General features: G+C 36.9%; 1 protein-coding gene across 1 annotated transcript; it reads right to left on the reverse strand.

Annotated features, from left to right (window-relative positions):
• Positions 1-1,742: 1,742 nt before the first annotated feature.
• On the reverse strand, positions 1,743-22,375 carry Smp_058050 (tex protein-relatedtranscription accessory protein (S1 rna binding domain); the record flags this gene model as incomplete). The annotated part of the gene is made up of 14 exons (XM_018797621.1): positions 1,743-2,191; positions 2,843-2,947; positions 3,148-3,236; positions 4,587-4,832; positions 6,233-6,324; positions 9,404-9,873; positions 12,796-12,969; positions 13,051-13,136; positions 14,196-14,398; positions 15,743-16,004; positions 21,318-21,417; positions 21,850-21,984; positions 22,026-22,147; positions 22,188-22,375. 14 exons carry the CDS (start codon positions 22,373-22,375, stop codon positions 1,842-1,844), a joined length of 2,622 nt encoding a protein of 873 aa, XP_018652644.1. The 3' UTR covers positions 1,743-1,841.
• Positions 22,376-23,655: the final 1,280 nt, after the last annotated feature.

Below are 23,655 nucleotides of genomic sequence, written 5' to 3' on the forward strand. Positions count from 1 at the left end.
CATGTGTATATGAGCTATATTGCATATATCTGATTGTCGAAAGCGAATTAGGCGTAGACACCATCGGATCTGTAATATAACAGCCAACAGTTGAACATTTTAATAATTTAGACACTGTCACAGCAACAAAACTGAATAATTCTTAATTGCTTCTTTTCATTGTAGATAAATGAATGTGGGCAACTAACAATGGAAATTTAATTAAAATAAACATTTCAATTAAGGATCTTTTGTTTGTTCTCTTTACATTTTCGAAATAATCCATCGTAATTCGATGTGATACAAATCTTAGCTGTGTAACGTCTTGATTTATTTGCACGGAAACATAGTACCAAGTACCATATAGTTTATACGACCTAGTTTGTATAACGATGAACTCTATTCATTCATAGGGTATACTTATTTACTTACACCTGTCACTCCTAATGGAGCATAGGCCGCCGACAGGAAATAAATACGTGCTAAACAAATAGAAACAGTTACGATAGAATGCCTACGATATTCACCTTCATATTAAAAGATATTTTATGGCATCTACATTGATGATCATAGTTTCAATAAGTGGTTTTAATAAGAGTTATGCTAACACAATACCTGACATAACAAACTTTACTACTGTGACTCATTTACACCTAGAAAAAAGAACTTCAACACTGCATTCATTTCCTTTTTAATTCAGCTTCTTGCAATGAACTACACCTGATTTGGCCATCTCTTTCCATGTATTCCTATTATTAGAACATACTGCTGATTTCTAATAAATATTCGAGAATTGACAAATAAGCACTGTGTTTGGAAGTACATACTTATATCCAACAAGTTTCGATGAAATACAAAATCAACATCAACGTAACCATACAATGTCTAAATAGATATTCGTTAAAACAAATTTGACTATTACGTATAACAGTTTTCAATCCTGAGAAATGTAGCAATACTGATTCACTCAGTTAAATGAAGATATTGTAGGATTTCCTGAACGAAACCCGACAACCACATTGAAATACTCACAACCGATAACTAATCAGTACTCGATAGTTTGCTTTTAACTACCCATCATGTTATAATCTAGATCAATAGAATTAACTAACTATCAGCACCCCATACCTAGGTTCATGTACTAAATACATCATAACGAAAAGGGGAAAACCATGTTAGACGGTTGGAGGTAGTTGACAAGAAACCCTGAATCTGGGGTTCATGGTACATGGAACTCTTCAGAAAAGTCTACCTGTAACTAGGCTAATAAAATCCGGTCAGCGCTGTATATAAAACTAGAAAAATGTGACGTTGGTCACTACTATGTGATCAATCAACTATAAGTCAGTCGCGATCCGAAAACGTCTCTGATTCTGAAGCTGAGCGATACGGGATAGCTCACATCAGAGAGCATCAGTTACCTCAAGATGACAGGTACACCGTGGTGATGGATACCACATAGGACTAAACCTAGGTTCACAGTTTCCTGTCCACTACTAGTAACCACCATCTAGTATCCCATCATGGTGCACGCGATAGTGAATCACATGTAGACTAGAGGCCACATTGCCAATTGATCGACAGAATATATTCAAAGCTAACTACGAGACTAAACAAACATAACATTAACATCTACTCAATGATCAATCGATTGTAAGAGAAAGGAAATTTAGATTCAGTTCTTTATAAATCGTATAAACTGTAAACGAAATATGTAGAAATAAGTTGCACAATCGGAAGAAACCATTCAATAACAAAATAATATGTAAATAAACTGTAATGCAAAAATATAAATGTAGAAATGCTGTACAAAATACGTCTATTTGAATCTCCTCTCTCAGTGATTAAAACAACAATCATATTTATGTCATTACAAAAACTTTATGCAATGCAACTCGTTTATACTTAATATCAACACCCGAGACAGTGGCTTTGATTCGATCACCTAAACGTAAAGTGAACATTTTGTGATGAATATCACCGCCATCACTAACGCCAATCCCAGTGGTAGACGTTTCACTGGCGATTTTTAGGTTAGATGTTGAACAATTTCGAGGATATTCATGTCTTGGAATGTAGGCATTTTCTTCAACACCAATGTCACAGAATGCACCAAAAGTAGTGACATTCTCTACACGACCTTTCACTTGCATACCTTTACGTAAATCCGATATTTTCATCACGGTCGAATGAAACAATGGAGTAAAACAGTCTAAAATAGAATAAAACCATGTCGATTTATGAAGGGTTATAGTAATTGGACAAATATTATTAAATAAATGACAAATACATTTCAGCAGAAAGGCACTCTACTACTACTACTACTACTACTGATAAAAACGTTTATGAGATTAAGGCCTCAAGACTCACATGTACAGTTCTTGGTAGTCGGGATTTAAAAATAAGCCAGAAGGGCTAAGGGAAATATAAATTATACAAAAGCATAATAACAATATTGTGGGAAAAATAGAAGAGAGGAAATGGCGTGAACGAAGGATAAGTAACAAACAATACACATTTCTTGTAAGAAACCAACAAAACCAGATTGTATTCATCTAAAAAAACCTGTTTGGTTAACGATGGATGTGATAGTGAACTAGACCAGGAAAGTTTATATGTATTTACTCGAAGCAAAACATAAGAGCATTTCTAAATTTCTAAATAACCCAATTCGTAGAATCGCATCTATAAGGGTGTCATGTGTCAGTGGGTATTTGGAGGTGAAACGTTGTCAGTATACAATTACCGAACATCTTCAGCTATGATAGATCACGTTTCTAAACCGACTAACCACTAGAAATTTACTTCAAACAAGTCTCAACAAAGTAAATCTTATTAAACAAATACATGGCAATAATCATACCTTGACGCTCATCGAAATCCAAAGGACGTGTTAGTGCTACGAGAATATCACGTAAAGTATCAAGTCCAACAGTTTTTGAACAAAACTGTTCAAGTCGTTTATCTCCTATACGAACAAACAAAGAAAAATGATATGTTTTTAAACATTCAAATTATCAGTACACTAGAATACTTCTTTACATGAAATTATCCTTCCAATTTATGATTCATTTCATTAGATGAGTGCAAATAACTCATCAAAAATAACATTAGAACATGCTATTTTCCCCACAACAGTAACATATAGAAAGCAAAAAAAGCACTCACTATCTTCACTGATCATAAACTGTGTCGCGGCTGTTCTCATTTTCATCGACCCTACATCTGTCAGATTTAATTGGAGCAATGAAATAATACTGAAATAAAGAAGATTACAATAGGTGAAAAACATTAGTAAATTATGATAAAATGAAACTGAGTTATTTTGTCTACATGATACATATTACTAGCTAATATTCAATTCAATACAATAAAAATTGACGTAACTTAGTAATCAAGTGAACACACTCTAAGGAAATGAATTCGGTTACCTAAACCGAAGTAGGTAGACATGGGTTCGACTACGAAATGAATATTTAACATCTAAACGAATAACTAGTGAACGGATGGCATTATGGTACTGATAGGTAAATGCGACCACAACTAGTATATTTATTCGTAAACATACATAAACACACCAGTAGCAGTTACATAAATACATATACACCACGCCATGACAATGAGGATAGGATTTGTGTGAGCGCTGTGATACTCCTCGGGTGCCCAAAACGAAGCAAGTGGATTCTCTTAGGCAATCACTCTCCAAGCCTTTATTCCAGAGGTCTAGTCCATCCGGGGTGGAGAAACGTTAGGAGATGAGGTCTCATGGTAGCTGATGACCAACAATAGGTTCATACGCCATTCGTGTCTTCAGGATACAAGAGCCCATGTGCACCATTGGTTTGGAATCACGGTTTTCCAACTCCACTAGATGGATCCTTTATATCCACTAACACGGTTAAAGCTCTGAACATTCGATTTTCGTCCTCTCAATTTCGTAAACAACACCCCTGCTGTGAGAAGGCAATGAGTAGGACTTCGCTGGCAGAGGCTATATACGCGTGGCCATGTGAGAGCATTTCGAGAGGGTGAGCTGACTCTCTCCACCCTCATCCGTACCAGGGCATATTTCTTTCCACTGAGACACTTCATTTGCCTAAACTAATTTCAATAGTGATACATAAGTACAAACTTATGTGTGAAGGCAAAGTCATGCTACTGACTTTACGGATATGAGATAGGAGTACAATATTTCCCTCAGAGAACTAGTCTAAAGAGATACTGCCTTCCTGTGATGGAAGGAAACGGTCAGAAAACATGACTTCTAAAATTAACACTCATCATCTAACAGGCCAAGGGACTTCCATCTCCGTAGGTAAGGCCTTTGAAGGTGATAACTGTAATATTTACAACTATGCATAAAAACGCTGTGTGACTGATTTTGATCAGCTGGCCCTTGAACTCTCGGTTCACGTTTCCAGTTAGTTAAGGAAATGACTAATCCAGTTCACGTTACAGCTGTCTTCGTTAAGAAGAAGTATCCATTCACGTGGTGTGGACAACTGAAAAGTGACAATTACTCACATATCCATAACAGTACTCGAGATCATGCCATAGGTTTATACAATAAACAATTACAATACTTTCTGAGAATACAACAAACTCACTTTGCTGCAACTTCATATGAATCAGGATGAACAGCAGTCTGGTCTAATGGATTAAAACAATTCACATCGGATTGATCAGTAACTGCTACGTCCATAATTCGTCCTTTTTTACATTTCTTGTTTGATTCATTAGATATATGTTTACGTTTAGTGCTACCAGTGAAAATATTGGTTATTTGAGTATCACAAGTTAAATCATCACCATCATTATCATCACCACTCGAAATAGAAATCATTTCAACATCCCTAAATTGTTAATGAGTGTTGAAAAATAAGGGAAATAAACAGTGAAAAAAAAACAAAGTGCTAATTGTTTTCAGTACAAACACATGAAATAGAATGTATACACACTTATATAACAAGCATCCAGGGCAGTGTAAAGTATAAAACAAAAATTTCGCTTCTCTTATATTTAGTAAGAAAAACATTTGGGACATGAAATCATTTGACAGCTATTTCATCTTCATATGTGACTCCTCAGCAGTATACATTCACAAAACCATCGGATATCGAACACAAAATACATAAGTCTATTGTGGCGAGCGCTTAAACTTCATATCACTAAATCGACCACTAGTGGTTAACATTTCTAACCATAGTCACTTTGCAACATTGCGCAACCATCTACCAATGTCATTAGTGAGTAACGGGCTTGAACCAAACATGGTTGAACTACGCTGTTAACCGGTTTTCACTATGATTCTGAGAATTACGTCTCAAAATTAGTTACTAGCGAGCATATGATTAATGCTTGTGTGAAAGGTTTGTGGAGGATAGTTTACTGTAAAAGAGTTTTCGTTCATAGGATTCCGAGATTATTGGCCAAAAGGTAACGCCTTCTCAGTGAAACTTGGATATCCTTGAAAATGATTCAAGGTAGAGATATCTGGATGCATAAAGATGGAGAAACCTACACTAAGACGATATAACAAGCTAATCGTCTTTATTTTAACTCCAATGTTTCCCGTTAGGTAAGTCACAGATTGCACGACCTGATTATCGACTAATCCAAACACCTCGCAATGCATCCAGATATTAAATTACGTAAATTACGTAGTTTATTGAGTTTAAAAACCATGAACCATGAGAAATTACAAATTCAATAGGAAATACAATATTTATGGACAATGTCAAGACAACTTGTAAAGTTGAGAGCGTATCAATTACATACAAGTGGAAAGGAGATGTAGATTACTTCATTTGGATTAGGGCCATAAATGCGATCATTGGATAAAAATAAGTTGAGTGATATGGCTCAGAATCAGACGAAATGGAGAAAATCCAGTCACTTTCTATACTTACACACATCTTAAGTCTCGACATTTATACATACATATCTTTTCATTCTATATTCTCAAATCATACAATATTAGAATTTATCTTCCGATTTTCACCTAGTCATGTAGAAGTAGTATGACAATCTGAGCTAACGTGTAATTGTGACGGGCTCCACGTTGGTTATCACTGATGACTGACTAGATTAGACCTTTAGGGTAAAGGTGAATCCATTAGTATGCAAGTCTAATAAAACGATGAATATTTACTTGAGGGACATTTTTACAACTTGGAGTTCACACACTGTTACCCATTGATGACAATTACAATTTTATTACATAACTGATGGAAAGATGTAAAAGCAAGCTTACTTAGTCCCATCTAAAGTAGTTGTAGAATAGGTGGGTTTGACACGTACAAATCCAGCACATTGAGCGAATGTAGCTTGTCCAATACCTTTAACCTAAAATAAAAACCGTTATCCATAAATTACCCTAATTAATTACTTGCAATTCAACTTCAATGTAAAAGATGACAGTCGGAATAATTTATCTCCCATCAAACTTTCTGACATCGCACGGAAGTCGCTGATTAATGATTATCATTCCCCAAACTTAAAGCCTACACAGTATCTAGTTTCACGACCACATCTTTATTGGGAAACCATAATATATACAAGACAATCATCAACCACACAATATGAAACAAGTAACCCATCATTTAAAAACGTCCTATGCACTAACGTGACTATTAAACAATCCCAGTGTAACATTTACAAACATACTGTGGTGTGGTCTACTTATATCCATATAAGTAGTATATGGTGTGGGTCAGACATAGAATGTATTTTGGCAGAAGACCGATGAGGAAAGAACTGAAATGAAACGCAAACGTCTGGAAAATGCATGAGCAATGGAATAAGAGAAGAAACAGTGAAGATTGAAACAATTGGTTGTTAATTTGCAAATTGACTGTTCATTGTTTGGTAATCAGAATTTATTGAGATAGTCTGTAATCTTTGCTTAAATACATTCGATTGTCCCCAACTAGTGTTTTGTTCACTACAATACTACATCGAATGAAACACTATCAACGTAACACAAACTAAAAATACTATAGAATGTCTTGAAATAGAATTCTTTTATTGTTATTCAAAGATACTACTGATGAACATCAAGCATCTCTTGGATTTCTCGAGTAATTCGTCCCATTAATCATACATATACACTGAAAATGAGTTTCAATAACATGATAAGCTCATAGCAAATCACAGTGGCTAAATAGTACAATATACCTTAATAAATGAGAAGAGAACTAAAGTAATCTACCATGAAATCAAGACCAGTAATAATCTTTAACATTGCATATTTACTTTACAAAATCAACTGATTCACATATTAAACTAGTACACTATGAATTTGAAATTTTACATGGTGAACTGACTTCAGTTAGGACAGTCATTGAAAAACCAGAATGAAATAGTTTTCCACTAGTCTTTATGGTTTTTCACTAGTTGTTTAACTCAAGTAAATTCGCGATGTGAAACTTTGAATTCATAAATCTCGACAACATACATAAATACCTTTTAAGTTAACGTTCAAGATATCGTGTGATACTTTACAATTCAGTAAGTTCAGGTCAATCGTCAAATTCTTCTACCTTTATGACTAAAATTCAAGTGTTGAAACCATTGAACCATAAGACCAAATGACAACGTGGTGAATCCAGTCTGTCATATGCTAATAGTCAAGATCGACAGCTCTGTTCCATCCTGAATGGATTATTTACATATCTAACGTCTACTTTTACATGTGACAACCTTAATCACTTCCACCATTTATAAATACACGTGACGTGTTATATGATTCGACTTTTCGAACGATACATAAATACTCTATTCCACCCTGTTCAATAAACTAACAAACTGGTTTGTTACGGTCACTATTTACGGGATAAATGTAAACCGCTTATACTTAATCAAAAGACCTTAATATGTGGTCTGTTGTGAATTTCCATAGACAATGGACTAGTGAACACTAAATCTGCGCGATTTGGCACAAACATCCTAACACATGAAGAAGAATTGAACGTTAGACAGAATGAAGCACCTTAGCGTAAATTTCAGTTTACCATGAACAGGTCAAAACTGGTGACGGACCATGGTTTCGCAATTATAAAATGAAAAAAGTCAGCTCGAGGTACTTAGATAAGACTGCGAGGAGTAATCTATACCACTCAAATCGAAGTAAGTGGAATGTGGTTTGAACCCGCGATTTATAGATGTAAAGTTGAATGTGGGTATAACAAAGTCTTTGATTCCTCAAAATTCTCAGGAATATTTTAAATAATGGAAACGAAGGCGGAATGAATATAATACTACAAAATGAAGGATACTTTAAGGGAAATAGAATTATTGTGTACCAAATTTTACAAAAATAACTTCTACAACCTTATTTGGTGTATCTATTGGCCAGGATACATATTTAATAAATTGTTATGGGTAATACAGGAAACTCCACACTTTCTAGGAACTGATAAAATTATTGAGATCAAGTTCACAACAGCCTAACTGTTAGGGAATTCTCAATTACTCATCGAAAAAGTCCAGAGAGGTCTTGATAACGCTGAGAAACACTTTATCCAACCAGAGCTGAATGGAAGTTTCCCAGAAACATCGAGAAAGTGAAGTCACATATCACATTTCTCATTGGACAACTATCATTCCTGCTACCATAGTTAGTACGGTTCCAGAAACTTCCAGATGCACAAGGCCATCTGAAATAATATAAATACCCTCAATCTCCTGTATATAAAATAACGTTGGAGTAAAACGTTTTTTCTACACTTGACGCCTTTTCTCTCGTGTTCAAGTTGCTTTTTAGACTTAGCCTGGGTTATTAAAAGAGCCTAAGAAACCGATCCAAACGTTCATTTAGAAGATTTATCACTCACATGTCACTACTCACAGTCATGGACTAATAATAGTTCATTTGAATCAAGAAATTCCCTGTAATACTTATTAAATGGAGAAGAAACTTACATTTTGTAACTACATTACTAAACTTGCTACTATCAATTGGTCAAATATTCTTTCTAAATAATTCAACTCGTAACATAATGTAAATAACATTTCAAGACCAGTTAACAACCATTTATTATTTTATCAATTGTATTCGTTATAGATTGATATTAGTTGGAGTACCACTGAAAAACAGGAAACACTAAGACAGATTTTTCATATGGAACCCCTCGGCAACGAGCAACCATGACAGCAATATGGTTTGCATCTAGAACTATAAGGTTTCGAAGTGAACTGTTATTCATTAGGATCACTGCATAGGTGTTTTTCATACAATTTCAATCTCGAACAATTTAAAATACAGTGTGTGATCATGAAATTCCATTGGTATCAATTACTTCTTTTCCGACATGTTATTATCTTTTACAGACTTCATTGTATATCTTGAACAACTTCCTCGATTAGATTTGTCCCATAAAATTTACAATATTCATTTAGTTTTATAGGTATACATAATACTTACCTTCAGAAGATCAGCTCTTGAACGGAAAGGACCAACTTGTGAACGATATGTTAAAATTGCTTTGGCTTTCATCTCAGATAAACCAGCAACACGTGATAAAATATGCAATGGGGCTGCATTCAAATCAACACCAACAAAACTTATGCATTCTTCCATAACATTATGAACAGCGGAAGTTAGTTGATTAACTGGTATATCGTGCTGATACATACCAACACCTAAATGTTTCGGTTCAAGTTTGACTAATTCAGCTAAAGGATCTTGTAAACGTCTAGCTATAGACACTGCACCACGGAAACTAACATCTAAATCTGGTAATTCTGTACAAGCTACCTTTGATGCACTGTAATATGAAGCACCACACTCACTCACAACAGCGTAACGAACATTTAAAGGTTTGAAATGTTGAATTTGTATTAAATATGCCAACCAAGAACCAGTTTGTCGACTACCTTGACCATTACCAAGAGCTATTGTCTCGATTCTAAAATAAATATAAAAAAGTAAATACAATATAAGCTAGTGATAATTTGCTAGCACGATAGAGCTATTGAATACTGCATAATTAAGTCAAGATCGCATTCAAGTATACTGATTCGAACGATACTAGAAAATTCATATGTAAATTTTTTACAAACTCTAGTGTTTTGGGTTCACAAATGCCCTGGTACTGTACTCCTATCTCATATCCGTAAAGTCAGTAGCATGACTTTGCCTTCACACATAAGTTTGTACTTAGTGAATTAATTGTATCACTACTGAAATTAGTTTAGGCAAATGAAGTGTCTCAGTGGAAATAAATATGCCCTGGTACGAATGAGGGTGGGGAGAGTGAGCTCTCCCTCTCGAAATGCTCTCACATGGCTACGTGCATACAGCCACTATCAGTGAAATCCTACTCATCGCCTTCTCACAGCAGGGGTGTTGTTTACGAAATTGAGAGGACAGAAATCGAATGTTCAGAGCTTTAACCGTGTGATGGATATGGAGGGTCCATCTAGGGGAGTTGGAAATTCGTGATTCCAAACCAATGGTGCACATGGGCTCCCGTATCCTGAGGACACAAATGGAGTATGAACCTATTGTTGGTGATCAGCTACCATGAGACCCAATCTCCTAACGTTTCTCCATCTCCTTATGGACTAGACCTCTGGAATAAAGGCTTGGAGAGTGATTGCCTGAGAGAATCTATCTGTTTAGGTCTGGGCATCCGGACAGTATTCCAACCCTTAGATAAATCGAATGACAAAGTGTGAAGCATATATATTTGGTGCCTCCTTGAACCAACGTTTATGTATTTAAATGAATAAATAAGTGGAAATATATTTTACCACTACATATTCTGTTATTTAGATTAGATATTTATTTGCTTTTACTTCGTATTTTAATTTGGAACTACTCAATTGTAGTATTGTGTTTAAAATATGTTAGACAGTAGAATTACAACACATTTTATGTCCCAGATAGCACATTAACGAAAGCTTAATACAGAAGTGAGCTTTGCAGATTTTTCACAAGTATTTTATAGAGACTACCATAACTGACCGATAAAACGCACGTGAAACAAGTGAAAAGCTCACTGTTATATTAAGCTGACACTGATTATGTGCTACCTAGAACCCTAATGAAGGCTCTGAAATTAAACTAACCAGCTCTGAGAACACAACACCATCAAAATATCAGTTATTCGATATTTTTAGGTTGAAAGTGTCTCAACAAAAATCATAACCTTATTAATAAACATATACACGAAATTTGAAGTTGCATAGAAGTATCATTGAATCTAACACAACTGATCCATGACAGTAGAATATAACTGCTCAAAAGTGTATTTGATAATACTTAACAGCAAAATACAACGCATCTCCCCTGATACGAAAGCCTGTCTTTTAAGCTAAAATTCACACCGTTGTTATGAAACACAAAAAGTGGTTGTATGGTCGTGCCATTAATTGATTGAATCGATGTCAGATGACCGAATGACTATCGCGCACGAAGACGCAATTATTGATATAAAGTTCCAGAACATGATCACATTAAAAAATAATAGCACAACTGGCTTGTATAGGCTTATTTCTAATTAGTAAAATAATACACTTATTGTACAGAATGTATGATAAAAAAATCATCAAAAAGAACACACAAACAGCATGGCCACTTGTCATAGAAAAATATCCATAGGTCATTGAGCATACAATAAAGTAAGCAATTCGATATCAGCTAATTTCCCGTTTGTTAAGAAGACAGTAAATACAAATCAAAGTTATTATTTATTTAAACACATAAAAATTGGTACACGGAGGCACCAAATATATATGCGCCACACTTTGTCATTCGATTTATGTGAGGGGTGGGATACTGTCCGGATGCCCAAACCGAAGCAGGTTTTCTTAGGGGTTCACTCCCTGAGCCTTTGACCTACAGGTTTAATCCACAAAGTAGGGGACCAACGTTAGGAGATACAGCCCCATAGTAACAATAGGTTCATACTCCATTTGTGTCCTCAGGATACAGGAGCCCATGTGCACCATTGGTTTGGAATCACGAATTTCCAACTCCCCTAGATGGACCCTCCATATCCATCACACGGTTAAAGCTCCGGACATTCGATTTCTGTCCTCTCAATTTCGTAAACAACACCCCTGCTGTGAGAAGGCGATGAGTAGGATTTCACTGATAGTGGCTGTATGCACGTAGCCATGTGAGAGCATTTCGAGAGGGAGAGCTCACTCTCCCCACTCTCGTCTGTACCAGGGCATTCGGGGGCACAAAACAAGGTAAAGGAAACTGATGATCTTATCTATGTTAGGGAAAACAAAAGACGTGTGATACCTTGTATGCCTCCCGGTAGCCAATGAACTAACAAATTGAGTAAGAGGTAATCGAATAGATGTGTAACAGAGAGATAGAAGATCCTGATCTCTTTTGACTTTCATAGTACGGAATATTGGATACGAAGAAAGGGCGGATACACAGCTACAAATGGATAGTATTTTAAAGGGGTTAAAAAGAATGTGTCTTAAAGGCTGTAAAACAAAGTGTTTATATCCTTGAGTTGTACATTTATTGAACACTCACTTACCAGGCACACACTAGTGTATTCGGCTCCAAGTACGAAGGTTAACGATACTACTCAGTTCCTTAATTCGAAGAGTGTGAAGCATGGTTAGAAACTATAACTTGGTGGCTGAGTCGAACGCCTTAACTACCAAGGTATCATTCAGACAGAATAAGTACGAGACTACACTGTAGGCCATAACACAAAGTCTAGATATTTGAAACTTAAGACCAATTTTCGATCGACAATTATGAAAAAATTTCAATAAGCTACAGCAACATGAAAAAAATTTTTTACTGATGACGTTGCATAACTGCAGTCAATGCGCCCAAACCATTATTACTCATTGGTCCATTTTGCACGCTCAATTTCTTCGGTGGAATGGCAGACAATGTATGCGGTGGCCATAAAATACCTGTGCTTAAAACATTTCCATGAGGATCACATGCAGCCCATTTACAACCATTTCTCCAGCCTGGATCTAATCCAATCACAGGAAGACGATCACCTGGTGCACCAGACGCTGAAGATATCATGCCAATGTCATTTTCATTTTTGACTGTGGAATCATTTGATGAAACTGGAATACGTAACGGAGCCGTCATTAGGAGGCGTCGAAGATTCTCTGAAAATACTTCAAGAGATGCATCTTGAGCTGAAGTTGTTAATTTAGTGCTATTTTAATCGAAAAAATAGACGACGTTGTAAACTCTGGACCAAAATCATCAAAGAAATGTGCTTAGAAACGAAGAAATGTAGATATTACAATAATAGGGTTTACGTTGGGTTCAATTACTTAACCCCTTTAATACCTTTAATTATTTTAACAAAAACACTTTAATTACCTTACTCCATTCACATTATAATTCATCGATAACTTCTTAGTAACTTTACAAAGCTTTATATTTGTGCACATGCAATCTTTTATTCTTATTATTCATATTGCGTAATCTAGCATTGTGATTTCTTCATTGAACTTCATATTTTCAACATTCAATTCCGACTGACTTATTCCGAGCTATAGATATTAAATCTACTGTGATCGTAAATTGAATTACGTGGCAACGACCCCAAGCTTAAAGTGTTGTAGTGTTGACAAGACTATTTTTCAACTTTGTGTTGGGAGTACCATTTCCATTTTGCTTACAATAATAAATGATGCTGTTTGTTATCGCAATTATGATCGCTTAACAATCCCAGTTGTTAACCCAAAACAATCCTTATACTTCATGTGAACAAACATTATTTTGATGTGGTATCCATTAACGTTGAATTTGACACAGCTACTAGGTAATAATTAGTTTATCGTGTTTTTAGTAAATTATCTTTATCTAACTAATACAGGAAGCACTTTTTCCTTGATTATACTCCAACGATTGTAGATATGTTAGGCACCTTATGAAATGAGGTTTGTGCACACCACTTAGTATATTGGCATTAATAACAATATGGTTTTACAAACAGACATGAAGACACTGGGTTCGATCCTTTATGATTGGCTGCTGAATGGATACAGACGAAAAGCCTCGTAATAGGAAAAAAGAAATCTAGTACTTTCTGGTTTTCGATGGTTGTTGAATGAAAATATTTTCATAATGTAAACTATCGAAATCAATCGTTGTTTAGAATTTGGGTTTTAATAGTAACTCAATTGTCTAGTCTGACTCCCTGAGAAGATTTGATACTACTTTTACAAAGACTACAGTAAAAAAAATAAAAGCGTCATTAACTTACCGTATACTACGCACTAAATGTGGATCAATTAAACGTTTCCATGCATCATTAAAAGCTGACATTACAAAATCCCAATGAATACGGTTAGTGGTAGGAAAATATTTTTGAGATACAAATGTTGCACAATTATGTTGTACTTGTGGTGATAAATGGATTTTTACGGTGATTACACCTCTTTCGTTAGCTCGATTAATAGCTAACACCTATGTATGCATTTGTTGGGGGAAAAAAGGATTTTTAAAGCATTACAATAATAATGATACTAATTGAATCATTTGTAATTCCCTAAGTTCTAGTGAGATATCTTGACCAGTGTGGTGTGAAACAGTTATCCACCATCAGCTTTAAAAGTTGGTTCCTCAATATCGTGAAATGACTGGATTTAGAAATGTAAACTGTCAGTTGTCAACTCGGTAGTTTAAAGGTTAGGCGCCCAATGTGAGACCTGACGGTCTTGCGTTTGACGCTGTGCATGCACACTCCTGAGAAGTCCTGTACTAGGAAAAAACACCAGTCCAGTGCTATCTGGTTTTTATTGACTGTTTACATGAGGTGAATCAATGTAGTATCTTATAGCTCTAAACATTTATTTTCAAGTTCAAATGCCGTTTACACATAAAACACATTATATAGCTTACAATACCGACTGACTAACCGTTGAGAGCCTACAACTACTGAACAGTTGTTTCGTCTCAACATTGAGCATTCACAATCTTACTGCAGGTCAAATTCAAGGTCTTCAGGCTTCGCGACAAGCGCCCGACTTTCATACTATTTAGTTGGAACTCCAAACAATTGGCAATTTTGAGAAAACATTATTAAATGCCGTTGGTGAGTTACTACCTCGCATCCAACATGACTGGGCTTCATTGGTTACGCCAACCCACTACAGCTCTGGGAATTATCTCTCGAAATTAGTCACTAAGAAGTGTATATCAACATGAAACAGATATTGAATGGTTTTTGGTGATGAAAATTATGAAATTCAATATTCTCAATGCTATAATTTCTCTTACTTCGACCAAACTACTCTTATTGCTTAGTATTCTCTGACACTAATTCACTCGGCGAGTCCCAAAATCAGAACACTGTTGAACAGGAACTTAATTATATTACAAATAAAAAAGATTGGATGGATGTAGGATTCATAGTATTAAAAACGTTGGCACATTTACTAGATTCCAGAGTCTTCTCAAAGTTTTCGCTGGCACTTATTGGTTGGAAAATAGCTAATCAGTGTGCCCCAAAACAATCCAAAAACAGAGCATGCTTTAATACAATCTATATCCCGTTAGTAATATAAAACCCCTTCAGGAATAATTTTATACTAGTCTGAAATTTCATAGCCTTACTATCCACCAATATTTAATGCTGGGATCAGTGGTTAGAGTGCTCGACTTTCAGCTACTAAGCCGCACAGATCCGAACCCCCACTTATGTTTCGGTAATCAGGTAGTGCTACTAGCCTTCACGACTTAAGTGTAGCTCTGAACCAAATAAATTAATCTGTAACTGGTAATAAGAGGTAAGAACACCCTCAAACTTACCTGATGTGCTAGTATTGATGAGACGGGACGAGAAAAATTTAAATAATTTTTAAATGTAACCAAATCATCCTTCTTAGAATTATTATTAGTATTATTCATAGAAGAATGCGAATTCTGAATACATTCGGCATCATCAGCATTCTCATTCTCATCAAAATCAATGGACATAGAGTTTGGAAGATTACCTCCTGACGATTGTTCAACTTTCTTACCACGTTTTGATTTCTTAGCTGTGACAAGTGTAGCAATGTACTTTGAACATCTAATGTGAGGAGAGACAGTTAAAAAATAAGTGCACACAATAAACCTTGAAAAGTCTCAATAGATTTTAAGCGGTTATTCAACTTATATATTATTTAGATACGTGTACCCAGTTCAATAAATAACACAGACTAGGAGCATAAAAACAATATCCTTTAAAAATTTAAAGTAAAACAATTTTATTCTCTTGTAAAATACCCCTTAATTTATAGTTTATTTATCCTATCTCTATTTTCATCGTTTAAAACGCCTCTGAAAGTCCTAAACAGTCAGTCAGTCAGTCTTACCGTCTACGCGTGACTATTTAGTACTTTGCATGTTAAAAATAAGTCACAGAGGTCAAACTCTAACCAGTAACGAGGTTTATCTACAGTGATGATTAAACTGCAGAGCAGAAACTCACGAGCATTCACTGATTTGTAAGGAGACTGTATAATAATGGCTTTATTCGATATCATAAGGTTAGTGAAATATGAAATCCTAAGCATACAATATTTCAACAAGCTTCTCTTTTCCTTCTTCGGTTGTGGAAAAATATATCTGCATACATACATGAAATAAGTACTCGAATTAGATAGAACTAAATGGAATGGTCAACTCCACCTGTAGCTCTTCTAGAGTTACTGCCGGTCCCAAGCCCGGGTAAAGGAGGAGGGTTGGGCATGGGGTTAGCGACCCCATCCCGTAGAAAAGCTAACTCGCTAAAAAAACGCTAACCAGAAAAAATAGTTCAAACCATTTAAACTCTGCCCTGGGAGTTGAAGGAATAATTATGACATCTCATGATGAAAGCCGAAATTCTTCGGAAGTCACGAGACCGATGCACCTTCTAACAACCAGAGCAACACTCTTTATAGGTACATGGAACGTCTGGACAATGTGGGAGACAGGAAAGACCAGCCAAACAGAAATGGAAATGAGGAGATACAACTTGGCAGTACTCGGAATCAGCGAAACCCATTGGACACAAACTGGACAACAAAGGCTAGGTACAGGAGAGATGCTGCTGTACTCCGGTCACGAAGGGGAAAATGCTCCACACACTCAGGGAGTTGCTCTAATTCTGTCCAAAGAAGCACGAAATACACTTGTGGGATGGGAATCTCATGGACCCGGGATAATCAAAGCATCATTCAGAACAAAGAAGCAAGGGATCACAATGAACGTTATCCAATGTTATGCACCCACCAATGATAGCAACGACGATGATAAAGATCAGTTCTATGAAAGGCTGCAATAAGTTATAGAGAAGTGCTCACGAAAGGACCTCATCATCCTGATGGGAGATCTAAATGCTAAAGTTGGAGTGGACAACAAAGGATATGAAGATGTAATTGGACGACAGCCCCCAAATGCCCTGGTACGGCCGAGAGTGGGGAGAGTCTGCTCTCCCTCTCGAAATGCTCTCATATGGTCACGCAAATATATAGCCTCTGCCAGGGAAGTCCTACTCACTGCCTTCTCGTGGCGGGGGTGTTGTTCACAAAAGTGAGAGGACGAAAAGCGAATATCCGGCGCTTTAACCGGGTTGGTGGATGTGGAGGATCCACCTAGGGGAGTTGGAAAACCCTGATTCCAAACCAACGGTGCACATGGGCTCCAGTATCTTGAGGGAACGAACAGCGTATGAGCCAACTGTTGGTCATCGGCTACCATGGGACTGCATCTCCTTACGATGCTCCACTGCCTTGTGGATTAGACCTTTAGGTCAAAGGCTCCGGGTGTGGCCCCCTAAGAAAACCACCTGCTTCAGTCTGGGCACCTGGGCAGTATCTCAGCCCTCACACAAATCGAATGAAATTTGTGAGGCGCAAATTTATCTGGTGCTTCCTTGTACCAATATTTATGTGTTTAGATAAATAAATAAATAAATAATTGAACGACATGGATTAGGAGAGAGGAATGAAAATGGGGAGAGACTTGCAAACCTATGTGCATTCAACAAATTGGTTATAGGCGGCACAATATTCCCACACAAGCGCATACACAAAGCTACATGGATCTCACCGGACCACACCACAGAGAACCAGATAGATCACATCTGTATCAACAAAAAATTCCGAAGATCAATGGAAGATGTGAGAACCCGGAGAGGAGCTGACATAGCTTCAGATCACCACCTGGTTGTGGCCAAGATGAGACTGAAGCTAAAGAAACACTGGACAACTAGACAAACAGCACTACAAAGGTTCAATACAGCCTTCCTTCGAGATACTGACAAGCTCCATGAATTCAAGATAACTCTCAACAACAGGTTCTAAGCTCTACAGGATCTACTGAATGAACAAGAAACTACTTTGGAGGAAAACTGGAAAGGGATAAAAGAAGCACTAACTCCAACGTGTCAGGAGGTTCTTGGTCCTAAGAAGCATCATCACAAGGAATGGATCTCTATGGGAACCCTCAACAAAATTCAAGAAAGGAAGAACAAGAAACTAGCAATTAACAACAGCCGAACACAAGCAGACTACGCAGAAGCAAACAGGGAAGTGAAGAAAAGCATTAAAGCCGACAAGCAGAAATGCATGGGAGAACTAGTAACGGCGACGGAAAAAGCTGCAAGAGAAGGGAATATGAAACAACTATATGATACAACGAAGAAATTGGCAGGGAGATATAGCAAACCAGAGAGACCAGTAAAGGACAAAAAAGGAAAGACAATCACTGAGATTCAAGAACAGAGGAAAAGATGGGCAGAATACCTCGAGGAACTGCTGAATAGACCAGCCCCATTGAACCCACCGAACATCGAAGCAACACACACTGACCTTCCTATAGATGTCACTCCATCAACGATCGAAGAAGTCAAGATGGCCACCAGACAAATCAAAAGTGGGAAGGCGGCAGGACCTGACAATATACCAGCAGAAGCACTGAAGTCAGACATTGAAATAACTGCAAACATGCTTCACCTTCTATTCAAGAAGATTTGGGAAGAGGAACAAGTGCCAATGGACTGGAAAGAAGGATATCTCATCAAGATACCAAAGAAAGATCTGAGCAAATGTGAAAACTACAGAGGTATCAGTTTGTTATCAGTACCAGAAAAAGTTTTCAACAGAGTGTTGCTGAATCGGATGAAAGACGCAGTAGACGCCGAACTTAGGGATCATCAGGCTGGATTCCGTAAGGATAGGTCGTGCACAGACCAGATTGCGACACTACGGATCATCGTTGAACAATCAGTTGAGTGGAACTCATCACTATACGTCAACTTCATGACTATGAGAAGGCGTTTGACAGCGTGGATAGGAGGATATTATGGAAACTTCTTCGACACTATGGAGTACCTGAGAAGATTGTCAACATTATCCAAAACTCATACGATGGACTACAGTGTAAAGTCATGCATGGAGGACAGCTGACAGATACATTTCCAGTAAGGACCGGAGTCAGACAAGGCTGTCTACTCTCCCCATTCCTCTTCCTTCTAGTGATTAACTGGATTATGAAGAATTCGACATCTGACGGGAAATACGGAATACAATGGACAGCTCAGAATCAATCAGATGATTTGGACTTCGCAGATGACCTAGCCCTCCTCTCTCATACACACGAACAAATGCAGATGAAGACAGCAAATGTAGCAGCAGCCTCCGCATCGATAGGCCTCCACATTCACAAAGGAAAAAGCAAGATTCTCAAATGCAACATGGAGAACACAAACCCAATCACACTTGATGGCGAAACCCTGGAAGAGGTGGAAACATTCAAGTACCTGGGGAGCATCGTTGATAAACAAGGAGGATCGGATGCAGATGTAAAGGCGAGGATTGGCAAAGCAAGGGCAGCATTTTTACAATTGAAGAACATATGGAACTCAAAACAACTCTCAACCAATTTCAAGGTCAGAATTTTTAATACGAACGTCAAGACAGTCCTACTGTATGGAGCTGAAACGTGGAGAACTACTACGACCATCATCAGGAAGGTACAAGTATTTATAAATAGTTGTCTACGCAAAATACTCAACATTCACTGGCCGGATACTATCAGCAACAGCGTTTATGGGAGAGGACAAACCAGCTTCCAGCTGAAGAGGAAATTAGGAAAAGACGTTGGAAGTGGATTGGACATACATTAAGGAAATCACCAATGTGCATCACGACTCAATCCCTAACTTGGAGTCCGGAAGGGAAGCGGAAAAGAGGAAGGCCAAAGAACACACTACGCCGGGAAACAGAAGCAGATATGAAAAGGATGAATAGCAACTGGAAAGAACTAGAAAGGAAGGCTCGGGACAGAGTTGGATGGAGAATGATGGTGAGCGGCCTATGCTCCTCGACGAGGGGTAACAGGCGTAAGTAAGTAAATGGAATGGTCAACTTTGACTGATGAGACATAAAGTATCCAACCACTGGTAGTGTTTATTATTCGGATTAAGATCATGTAATCTATATCTATAAACATGACTAAGAATAACAATATTTTCACGCTCCCCTAACCACCACACACTTCGACGACAAATACCCCATGATATAGAAGTAGACTGGAAAGAAGCTAGGGCCACCTAATCCAAAATCTGGCATCAGTTCATCCGGTCACTAAATGTTGGGCTAAGCGATGTAGGCAGAAGAAGACCACCTGGCTGGGCTCCGCGCAACAACTTTGATCAATTGGTCTTAGACTTCGGGTAGCATGCCTCGGAAATGTTTACAGTGCGGCAGATGTAGTCACTCGTTATCTTCTCCTCAATTCTCGAACCATACTCCAAACGATTTAGTCTTTCTTTTATTACTGCTACATTATTTCAATCTCTTTCATTATCGCATTGCCGTGAGCTAATCAAATATGGAAATAGGGTAAATATATGTGTCAGACCCTTGGCGATGATATGTCTGTTTAAATACTTCGATCGGTGAAGATGACAGCCACAACTGGCTACTACTTTTCTCCAGTACAGCGCGTTTACTTTAGAGGGCTAACATACGTAAACAATGCTTTGAAGGCAACCACGACCAAAAGCTTACACCCTACATATGTCTTCTACTTTTATAGGTCGTTTTACAGCTATGGAGAAATGAAAGGCTACTTAAACATAGTGTTGGATCTGATTATTTGCAAGAAGAAACTTTGACTGGTCTGTAAGCTAAAACTTGAGGTCATGGAGATTCTCACAAATATAATTTGATATCTCATACTTTAAACTGTATGAGAATTAGATGAAGCTGTCATTTTAATATATTTTATCCGTGAAAAGATATGAAGAATGTTGACCCTAAGTGAGTTCTTATTCAGAAATTTCGAAGATAAAGAATCCTGTTACTTAGAAATATAGTTTAAAAGATATTACAAATAAACAGAATTGGCTTACAACTCCTCAGCCTTTCGTATTATATCCAAATCCTTAGCAAAAATATCAGCAATGATGTGAGATACAGCATCTTCGAGGGCCGTTTTCGATGTAAAAGTCTCTATAACAGAAAAACAGAATATAAGATTCAATATTGATGTTCCTTACACTAATACAAGAAAATACATCTCAAGAGTGGAAAGAATAGTTTTGCAAAACCATTTTGAACGTGGAGCGAATGGGCTGCGATATGCATCGTAATCCTAATTTCTATTTCTTAACAGCTACCACGCTTTAAAATTCATGGTCTTTAGATAGTCTGGGAACCTTTAACAGATCTCTTTAAACGTAATTTCAATACTCTTAAGGATTCGACATCATCACCTAACCACAACTTCATTTTTTATTTTGTTTCGGCTTTCTTTCCATACTCGAAAGCATCGGTGGATTATCGCTCTGTGACAAGAAACATTGTAGACCTAGAGGATTGATATTGACTTCAAAACTATTCTAATGAAATACAAATACTTTAAGTATGATTAAATAAGCTTACTTTTAGCTTCTGGAGGGGCAAGACTATACATATCAACACACCTATTGGAATGAAGTATGTCCAAAGCAATAGGTTCCAGATTAACAGCTTTTGCTCGACCTGCGAGCGTGCGTGGACCCTTAGATTTGAATGGATCTGTCTAAGAAAGTCCTATTAAAGGTTAAAATCTCATGAACTTCCCAGAAGCTTAATATCTTCAGTTGTTTTGCATTTCATTAGCTGTTGCGATAATTCATTGGTTAGTAATCCACTCTTATCAAAAAACTGAAGTGACTTCTCGATTTTATCAACAAGCATTCTACAGGCATCTACACTAAGAAAACTACTGTCACAGTTACTTGCAGTCATTCATCTTTTCCTTCAGCCTATGCAACACTGTTGGTTCTGCGCCTCCAGTTATTTCTTTCCGATAGCGTGCAATAAATGGTACAGTATATCCATTTTCAAACATTGGAATCACACGGCTGACTAGATTCCGATCGATATTTGCAGCTTCAGCCACTTGGGTAGTTAAATCGATTTCCATTCTTATGGGGTTGACCATCTTAAATCGAATAAAAAAGAAACCGATTTGTAATAAATTAAATATCACTTTGAAAACATCAAGCTAAAAGCACGCTTATATGAATGGTCAGGTAAGTTTAGTGTTAAATGTGGAATGATGCTTAACTTAAACTTTAGGAATGAAATCAACGAATGAGCAAAGAAAACAAGGCCATTTACTCTGTGGAGCTGAACGGTACTAACTGTTGGCTACTTGGAATTAATGTAATTACACGAATGAGATGACTAGTCCGGAAATGTTGATTTACATAAACGTATACTCTAACCGAGCATTGAACCATCGGATTCACCGATCAAATTCTATTTCCTAACTTATGCTTAGATATGTGATTAACTATAATCCCTTGTATGTATATATTTAATAATGCCTTTATTTTTTAGTCTGTTGATCTGTATGTTAGTCCTATTCTATCGTTTTACTAACTTATTAAAATTTAAGATAAATATCTGAAGACCTTGGATACATTCTGATTCAATCCAGGTTGGACATGTACAATGCAATTATTGATAATCCTACTACAATTGCAAGAAATCTTATGCTAGTGAAATTCTAATTCCGACACTATTACCATAAGGTCTAATTATTGTATTAATCCAGTACTATTACTACTTCAGCCTAGTGTGTCCTCCATCCACTCTTATTTCAATTTAATCTCATTTTCATGCACACGCTAACTGCCCTAAGAAACTTAAATATACTCTCTGTGATATTGCGATCCAGATTCCTAATCTTCTTGGTATAGTCCATAGGGGGTAATAATACTAATACAAAAACTATACACCTGAAACAATCAGGTTCATGAAATTTCGTGTACAACTTGAGAAAGATACCAATTAACAACTTTCTAAAGAAAAACTTCGAAGCAACTTCATTTACAGAAAATTTAGGAAGATTTAAATCCATAAGTTTTGTATGTTATCTTCACACGAGAGATTGAACAAGTTCAGAGGAACATGACTCACTCGACAACACACTGATGTAGTGTACCCGAACATAACAAATCATGATGAATAAACGATTGGTTTCCAACGCTATTTTATTCTGAGGTGAACACACTTAGACGTGTTTTGAGATCCCTTATATAACCACTTAGCCCTGGTAAAGAATCAAGGGAATTAATCTGTACTTATATAGATGGAACTTCTCACGACACCTACGTTGACAAAAATTAGTTCAATAGGACTGAGAAATCACTAATAAATATCAATATATTCTTAAACTGGGGGAAAGCGCTGCACATA

The sequence above is a fragment of the Schistosoma mansoni genome, chromosome 5 (genome assembly GCF_000237925.1).
Source record: "Schistosoma mansoni strain Puerto Rico chromosome 5, complete genome".
In the NCBI taxonomy this organism is placed as follows: Eukaryota; Metazoa; Platyhelminthes; class Trematoda; order Strigeidida; family Schistosomatidae; genus Schistosoma; species Schistosoma mansoni.